The sequence below is a fragment of the Archocentrus centrarchus genome, chromosome 2 (genome assembly GCF_007364275.1).
Source record: "Archocentrus centrarchus isolate MPI-CPG fArcCen1 chromosome 2, fArcCen1, whole genome shotgun sequence".
Taxonomy (NCBI): domain Eukaryota; kingdom Metazoa; phylum Chordata; class Actinopteri; order Cichliformes; family Cichlidae; genus Archocentrus; species Archocentrus centrarchus.
The window spans coordinates 10,173,776-10,183,252 of NC_044347.1; the positions used below are offsets into that span (position 1 = coordinate 10,173,776).

A 9,477-nucleotide genomic window follows, 5' to 3' on the forward strand; every position below is an offset into this window, starting at 1 on the left:
TCAGCCATATGGGCCTAGAGAGCAGTCAGTGACCCTATGGCAAACTCTGGTTTGTTCCACTAAAAACATCCTTGTGACTTCACTAGCAGATCACCTGCAGTTTGCACGGAAGACACCAATATGTCTGCAAACAATCTGCAATAACTCACTAAGTGGTAGTGAAACTGAAATGTGTGACACAAACCAGAAACAGAGAGCATTCACCTTCAAAGTAAAAGACCACTGCCTTATTGATGCAATGGTCTCCATACCAGCTTTATTGCACTTTCTGCAGTTGGCGAGTGGTTTCCAAGTGTTTGCAGACAACTCTTCCATGGAAATTACTGGTGACGTGCAAACCAGCCAGTGACCTAAGCAATCACAAGGAGGTTTTTAGTGCAGCACCATGTACCTCCTTGCAACCAATTGCCAGCAACCACTTTTTTCTTTAATCACATGTGGCTACAAGGAGGTAACTGACCAGACTCTAGGCCTGTGTGACTGAGGCCTTGCTTGCGTAGTATCAGCAAAGGTTCCAGCAAGAACAAAGCAAAGACATGGTTTATTTAATTTGAAGATAAAAAGTTGCTTTCTATTTGCAATGAAAAGCAGCCTTTTCTGATCTTAGCCTTTTGTATTTTGTTTGTTAAAATAAAGAACAATGGTTGGTAGTTACTAGTTAACTGCTGATGTTTTTTTATTTTTTTATTTTACACTATACAGGAGAAAACACAAGCTCTAACAGCTGACTTAACTGACAAGCAAAGAATGATGGGAGGAGGCTAAAGCTAGGATTTAAGGTACTATGCTACAATACAACAACATGACTGCAAGAAGAAAGCAAGCCAAACCTGAAACCACAAGAACAGACAGTGAAACAGAGGAACAGCTTATCCTGAAGCATCAGATCATGAGCGTCTGGAAATATGCTGGAAAGATTATTATACATTATATGCTGGAAACACAGCACCACTCTGGCACCTTGCATCATTTTCATGTCAATGTAAATTAAGAGCAAGAGCAAGAACTCAACTGAAAATGGGAACAATGATTTGCTAAACTCAGTATTTGATGTGTACCTGAGCTTCTCGTGTGACTTTATTCTTGAATAATATGCTCCTTTAAATAATACTCAAAAGCGCTTTATAAATTAAGAATGATAATGTATACAGATGATACCACTCTATTTATCAGCAGTGTCAGCTGGAGAGTTGTGCAGTGCCTTTAAAAGGACAGCAAGGGAAAGAAAAATGCCATGATTCACTACAGACTGTTTCAGACACCATACAACAAGAAAAGCCATGCCAGTACAATAAATGCCAGAATCTAATATTACATTTAACTGCACTGTGCATTTTTACACACAGAAGAATCTTATTTTTTTTGCAGTTTCATGAATTTGTTGGCTTAGCATTGGGAGATCAATATAGTTTTTCTGTTTTTTGGGGGGGTTTTTTTGACAATTCTTAGAATAAAGTTGAAATATTCTGAGAAAATTTCTCAGCAGAAACTTAAATCAGCAGGCATGCAAAAAGATTAAGATGGCTGCCTGGCCTTTTAAATTAATGCAGACTTGTTTCTTAAAATCAAAGCTTTTGATCAGTGCACTTACATTAACAACATGACTTTTAAATAATAAGAATAACATTAACAAATGTCCTATATCTTTAACAAAAAAAACACCCAAGATGTAAAGAAACACAAATGTTTATTACAAAATGCAAAAGAAAGAGCAACATAAATAATTCCAGAAAAAAGTCTTTAAATTTGAGAAAGACAAAGATTAAGGCTGAAGGTTTGAAGAACATGAAGGTACTCTACTTAAGTTTACTGGGAAATGAAAGAATTCTGGTTTCATGTATACCTGAGCAGAAGCAATGAGAAAACAAGCTTCCAAGAAAAACAAGTAAACCAAGACATTTAAAAGCAACATTTGGGATAAACATTAGTAACCGTTGCTGTAAAGCAAAAGCCAAAAGCTGGGTGGAATTTACAAAAGCAAAGCAAAACAAAGCATAACATTATGAGAGAAAGAGAAATCAATGAGACATGTGGTTAAAATGTCAGAGGACAAGGCAGCATGTATCCAAACGTTATGTTTCAGAAGCAAAACATAAACTTTAAGTAAGCACAAGGAAGTTTTTGCATAACGTGAAAATTCAGGTAAAATCAGAGTAAATCCTGGCAAAAAAATATAGATTGAACTGAATTTATGGCCAGGAAATTAATTTTCAATCAAACTTCATTAAAAAAAAAACTCCTGCAAATTTAAATAGATGCCATATTATTTGTATAATATATTTTAAAATATTTTTGATTATTTTTTGTTAGTTTTTTGTTTTTGGTTAAGACATGTTGGTAAAAATGTAAATGCATTTATAAAATTTGGACTGTAACCATGTTTCCTTTGTAATTTGTGATATTTCAGTACAGTTTTGGGCAACACTAAAGGTACGTGGCCTGAAAAGTGAAGTAAATACATGGAAATTGGAGTACAACATGAAAACTCAGATAACATTAACGGCAGGGGAAAAAAAACAACAAAAAGTAGAGTGAGATCTGACCAGGAAAAAAAGGTAAATCAAAAATAAAATCCTGGAACAGAAAAATATTTGTGAAAATCTACATCTACACCAGCTGCTTTTCCATTTGACTACTGACTACAAGGCAACTTTAATAAATTAAAAAAAAAAAAAACTGACATCGCTCTTCCCCGCTACCATTAACTCACCGATACTTTATCTTTTTAGCTACAACTTCCTTCTATCATTCAGTAACACCCATGTACATATACTGCATGTGGTATCTTTCAAAAGAGTCACTATTACATGATAATTCTCAAATGTAAACTGTGTCACATTGTCTTGGAGTGATTAATGTTTCATACACTTACAAACATTATCTATTACCGGACATCTTAGGGAAATTAGTTTGGGATTAAAAACTGGCTTAACTGTCTGGTTGTTACAGTCTGTGCCTTCCTTTCACTTACATAAATGTATTTTGGTAATTTTCTTTGCAGATGACGCGACTTGATTTTCTACAGAAAAATATATGCAATTTCTTCTTCTCCCACCACTGTTTCAGGTATTTTAATTGATTAACTAAGTGATCACCTCACATAAAATTGGACAGGCTGTAGTTTCAACCATTTATAAAGAAAAAAAGTAACCTTATCCTCAACAAGCTTTTCTAGTACACCTTTTCTCCACTTTTTATACTTTGATCGTGATCACTTTCTATCAGGTTAATCAATAAATCAATAGATGCATTGATTGATGATAAGGCTGTTGTTATTTCAGATTGAGGTATTGAGGTAAAACATCATCCCAGAACTCCTCTGTCTCACCAGCTGCCTGACCTTTGACCCCGGACCTTAATTTGCTTGTAGTTGCAGATTTAGCACTTTGTCTTTTCACAACAGAAGACTTTTTCTTTTTGACAATCTCCTCCTCCTCCTCTTCTTCTTCTTCTTCTTCTTCTTCTTCTTCCTCTTCTTCTTCTTCCTCTTCTTCATCTTCCTCTTCTTCCTCCTGTTCATCTTCCTCATCTTCTTCCTCTTCCCCATCTTCCTCTTCATCCTCCTTTTCCTCACTGGTTTGTTCCTCCTCATCTTCATCTCCCTCTTTTTCTTCTTCCTCATCCTCTTCATCTCCCCCTTTTTCTTCTTCCTCATCCTCTTCATCTCCCTCTTTTTCTTCTTCCTCATCCTCTTCATCTCCCTCTTTTTCTTCTTCCTCTTCTTCTCCTGCTTCCTCCTCCTCCTCTTGTTCTTGCTCTGTGTCTTCCTTATCTTCCTCCTCATTCTCACTTTCACTCTCCTCCTCTTCTTCTTCCTCAGCACTATCATCCTTCTCCTCCTCTTCTTCTCCTGCTTCTGTCTCACTGTCTTCATTACTCTCCTCTTTCTCTGAAGACTTCGCAGACTCACTTTCACCCTCTTCTTCTTCACCTTCACTTTTCAAACTCCCTTCTTCTTCCTCATCCCCCTCATTTTCAGTATCTCCATGTTTGCTCTCTGTTTCGTGACTTGACCCTTCCTCACTTTCCCCCTCCTCCACCTCCTCCTCTTCTACATCCCCTCCTTTGCTGTCTTTTCCTTCAGTCTCTGCTTCACTTTCATTTTCTGTTAATTCACTCTTTACTTCATCCTCCTCTTTGTTTTCTTCCACAGCATTGCACTCATCTTCCTCATCTACATCACTGTCTGATTTCCCTCCAGATTGAAGAGTATCACTGCCTTTTTCATCTTCTTCTTCATCCTCTGCTACTTTCTTAATGCTGTGACTAACATCCTCCTCCTCCTCGCTTACTTTTGCATCTCTTCTCTGCCCTTCTTCCTCTTCATCCTCCTCCTCATCCTGTTTGATTGCTGCAGAGTCTGTCTCCTCCTCACTTTCATCCCAACTCGTCTTCAGTTCAAGACTTTCAGGTGCAGGTATGATGTTGATGCTGACAGCAGATTTGTGGCTAAAATCTGCAGCATACGATTCAGAATCCTCACTTACTGATTTCATTGAGCGCTCCTTAAGGATACCACAGCTGCTCTCAGACAGAAATGGGGTGCTTAAACAACTCCCAGCTTGGATCAAAGCTGCTCCTGCTGTGAGCGAAGCAGCTCCAGCAAGCAGGCTGAGATCTGGTGACTTTTTTTGACTCTCTGGCTCTTTTTTGGTCCGAGCCTCCTTCGTGTTTTTCTCATTCTTTGATTTTTCTTTAAATTTGGGGTTTCTTTTCACATCAGAGACCTGTTGAGAGCTCCCCATGCTCTCCTCATCCAAGGTGTCACTTAAGTGAAAGCCCAGTGAGTCTGTGTGACTGAGTTTATCTGGCGAGCTGATTCCTGTGGGCTTGCTTTTAACCCTCACAGGCCTAGACTGCACTTGTTGAACTTTTGCAGATTCAGAATCGACACCCAAAACTTTCTTCCTGGTTTCTGGATTTTGTTTTAAGTCTGCTGCCAGCTTACTGCCAACCCCTATCATCTGGCTTTTGTCCTTGACTTGCTTTTGTCGCTCTTTGGATTCTGCCTTACTGATGTGCCTGACGCTTGGAGGCTTGTTTTTATTGGGCCTCTTCTGCGGATCCTCCACAGCCATGATGAGATTCTCCTTGTTCTGGCTGCTTTTCTTCTGTCTCTGAGGGCTCTGCAGGGCCAGAGAACGAGCACTACGGCCCCTCAGGAGCCCCTGGCGGGGTGAGGAAGCCTCGCTCTTACGAGACGGTGAAGTGGAAGAGAAACTGCTCTGCTTTGAGAGCTTTCTCTCCTTTCTTTGACTCTGTTCTTTTATAGCCTTACCATTCTTACCCTTCCTCTATCCCCGGTGCAAGTAAGCAAGAAAAGGATGGAAAAAGAGGCATGCATTAGAGAGGAAGAGACGTGCAGAAACAGCAAAAACAAAAAACAGAGAAGGCAAAACAAGAGTCTGAGTTACCTTTTGAACAGGAGACAGTGTAAGTGTTTTATCACTGGGGTCTATCTTCATCACATGAGTCTGTCAGGAAGGAACAGAGCAAGTCAGCTGCAAAATCTTCTATTTGTCTTTTTTTTATGTCAGAAGAGCAACATTTAAGATTAACGGAGTGATCTCTCACCATGTTGAGGAAGTCTGTGGTTTCTCCAAGGCCTCTAACGCTGTCTGTGTCCGTCAGGCTCTCCACAGCACTGTCTGTCTCGACCCCTGAAGGCGCTGAAAACAGGACAGCATCATTCTGCAATGCTCTCAAGATACAGTTTCAGAATTTCACTTTTACACATTGAAGATATGCAGATACCATGAGATCCAATTGAGAAACCCTTTTATTTTTCAGAGTTTAAAAGCACAAATATCAACTAAAAGTCTAAAAAGGCAAAATATAAAGAGACTACAACCTAATTTTCCCAACTGATGGGACTCATAAGAAGTAGGATGAAGACAGTTGAGTAGGTTTTACACAGGCCAAAGAAAAGAGACTAAAACATAAGCAGAATATGTTGGACAGAGAGCCTTTTAACACAATTCAAGAGACTAAAAATCATTCATCTCAGACAGTTTTAGAGGATATCCAGTGCAGATGTGTTTTCATAGGAATGATAAGGGGTATTGAGGAAGTCACAAGGACATGACTTATTTGATAATGACTCAAACAGAGAGGCAGGAGGAAGTAATTAAAAAAATTCAAATTCTAACAAAAATGTTAATAATATTGGCCAAAACTTGAAGGAAACAGGAAGAATAGAAAGCGGTGGCGGTGCAGGTGAAGTAGGTACCCTGGTGAATTGACCCCTCGCTCGCGTGTTGGTGAGTGCCGTTGAGCACCTTTCTGTGGGTCAGCTCATGTGGGGGCAGCCTGGGTGGGATGGTCTGACTGGAGACGGGCAGTGGCGGGTGGAGGCAGCCCGGTGTCATGGCGGGCAGCGTGCGGAACATGTTGCCAAACTGGTCTGGAGATCGCTCCTGAAGTGAAGGGTTACAGTAGCATCTGATTAGCCAATAAACTTCTTTTTAAATGAAGGTGCAGATAAACAGTAGAAGTGTCTGTAAATGAGCGTCATGTTTAGTGTCTTCACACCCACCCTCTCCCTCCTGCGAACCCGGGCTGATAGGCTCCTCTGCAGCATGGATGAGTCGCCCAGGTCCCCCTGCAACTCCACATAGGGTTTCTCCAGGTAATCTTCAGTCACGTCATCATTCTCCAGAGTGACTTCACCAGCGCCCCGAGCCCTCGGCCGAGCCAGCACCACCATGTGACAGCCGCCACAGGTAGCCTGTAAACATCAGGAGCCAAATCAAAAATATTTTTACTGCCAGTACACATCAACTAACCTGCAAACCTATCACATTAAAATTATTATTTTAATTTCCACTGCAAAAACAAATTAAGTGAATAAACTTTAAAACCTGTCTGGTACAAAACACTTACTCCCTGAACGTTATACTTGAGGAATCGTGGACACAGCGTTGGTTTAAACTGGTTGGTGAAGTTTTCTTCTCCCAGACCGAGTTTTCCATGTCTGCCATCTCCGAACGTGTACAACAGCCCGCCTTCTAAAGACAAAACAAGATTAGTTTAACTTTGTGCTGGTGCTCAATGAGAAACGTTGACATTAATGAACCAAGCTGAGATTTACCCGTGATGACAGCGGTGTGGTTTTCTCCACAGGCTACCTGAGAGACTCGCCCCTTCTTGAAGTGCTCGACCAAACGCGGCAGTCTGGACTCAAAGATAAACGTCCCGTGGCCGAGCTGTCCAAACTGACCGAGCCCGAACGTGTACACATTTGCATCTGAAACAGAACAAACAGACCCCGTCGCTCATAATTCACAGCTTGGTCCATTGTATTTGGGGGCATGCTGCACTATTTTATTCCCCAAATTTGATTTTCCTCTCAATCTTTTGTTGAGGACTGAAATTATTTTATTTCTTACAGGTTCTGGTACATGCAAATGCCTTCATTTTAGCAGAAAAAAAAATTGAATAAATACTGAAATATCACAAATATATTTAGTTGTTTTGGGGCTTAAATGGTCATGAAATCCAGAGCTGACAAAATTATTATTTTTTATTTAATTAGGTATTTTTACCTCTTGTGTATGCCCTATTAAATGTTTGGTACATTTTTAAATATTATACATTTTGAAAAGTTTGGTTTGGTTTCAAAAGGAAAAAAAATATCAATAAAAGAAAAAGTTAACAGAAAGGATCAGCATTAATAAGAACAAAATAATTTTATCCAATTATCAACAATTATTAAAATAAAACAGAAGTAAACCAGCAACACAAGTCACAGATGTCAAAGCCTGTTTGACAGCATTTTGAAAGATTGAATGAAGTGAGAAACCAAGGAAGAAAATTTTTCTCCTATAAACAACAAAAAAAAAAATCCCAAAAAACAGCAACCAGAAAAAAAAAAAACTTCAGTTGTCTGACTTGCTGTCAAACCTGGACATTTGAAGTTTACCTGTAAGCGCCACCGTGTGCCCGCCCCCACAGGCCACCTGCCTCACCGGCTCCTTGATGCTCTTCACCAGCTGAGGCACTCGGTGTCCCGGCAGCTGGTCTGTGCCAAGACCCAGTTTACCGCTGTCCCGCTCACCAAATGTGTACAGAGCGCCGTCCACTGAGAGAAAACAGAAAATGAGCAGATGTTTCGAGGGAAAGGAAGTCAGAGCTTTGACTCGCCTGATAGGGAATATTTTAGACCACTGAAAGCCCAGGAAGTGCAGAATTGTGAAGTAAAATTCTAGTTAAACATTTTAAAAAAAAAAAGAAAAAGTCAAATTTTATGTTTATATTTATATAAACATAAAATTTGACTTTATGTTTATATTTATATACCTGCATTTGTAAGAACTGAAAATGTAAAATTAGCAAATTTAAATAAACAGAAAATTAGTACAAATACTTCTTTTTATAACCAGTGTGTGAGAATCATTGCATTTTATCAATTAATCACTTTCACCCGTGTTTCATATTATCTGTACCCGTGCACAGTTTGCAGGCTCGCTGTAAGGTGATGAAATTTATTTCTGACCTCGTCTCTGCTCACCTGTAACTAAAGCTGAGTGGTAGTACCCGCAGGACACCCAGCTGATTGGACGGCCCACGCTGACTTCTTGCGGCGTTGACGCCTGACTCTCCTTCCCCAAACCAATCTGACCCTCGGTGTTGTCGCCCCACATGAACAGTTTACCACTCGCTGCAACAGGAAGTAAATAAAGAGACTGAAGTCCCCACCAAAAAATATGTTAATGGCACTTCTTTTCTCTACTGCACTTCAGTTTTAACCTTTCAACATTTTATAAAGTGTACATAATGTTTGTACTTAAATTTTGTTACCCAAGAAAGATGAAAAGCAAATATTCCATTTTCCTCTTTTATACATTTCATGAAATTATCTTTTTTTTATTTTAAATAATGAATGAAAGGAATAAAATTTTTGCTTTAACTGTCACAAATTAGACTCACTCTTTAAAATACAATGTAAAAAATAAAACACAAAATTTTGTTTAAAAAATTAAAAATACACGTTACATGAATTTAATGTTTTAGATTTTTTTATTTAAATCAAATTTATGATCAAAAGAATAAATGTAGTATAATATAGTATTTAATAAAGTATTTAATTTATAGTATTTAATTTATTAAAGTATTTAATAACTTTGATAAAATATTTAATATTTATTAACATTAATATAACTAAATTGGGAAAAAAATCATTTTTAAAGTGAAGATTTTGATGTTTTTAATCTCATTATTCTAACAAAAATTGCAAAAAAAATAATTTATAGATAAAATTTAGATAAAATATTTAAAACAATACCAAAAAGTACATTTGTTAAAATGTAGGCTCAAATATTAAAATTTACATTAAAAGTTATTAAACACCTTAAAATGAAATTTAATTTACATTTAAAAATTGCTGCTATTAACACTCACTGGAAGGGAATCTGATCAGAGCCCAAAGCTGAACTGCAGCGTCGAGTGAATCTCACCTGTGAGGGCGGCCGAGGTTTG

The 9,477-nt window shown here is 38.4% G+C and overlaps 1 protein-coding gene across 1 annotated transcript; it reads right to left on the reverse strand.

Moving 5' to 3' along the window:
• Positions 1–1,773: 1,773 nt before the first annotated feature.
• rpgrb (retinitis pigmentosa GTPase regulator b) lies at positions 1,774–9,471 on the reverse strand (the record flags this gene model as incomplete). The annotated part of the gene is made up of 10 exons (XM_030755492.1): positions 1,774–5,294; positions 5,415–5,474; positions 5,575–5,669; positions 6,230–6,416; positions 6,536–6,727; positions 6,883–7,007; positions 7,091–7,246; positions 7,922–8,080; positions 8,510–8,659; positions 9,456–9,471. Coding segments are annotated over 10 exons (3,162 nt in total), but the record flags the coding sequence as incomplete, so codon positions are not given.
• Between the last annotated feature and the right edge of the window lie 6 nt (positions 9,472–9,477).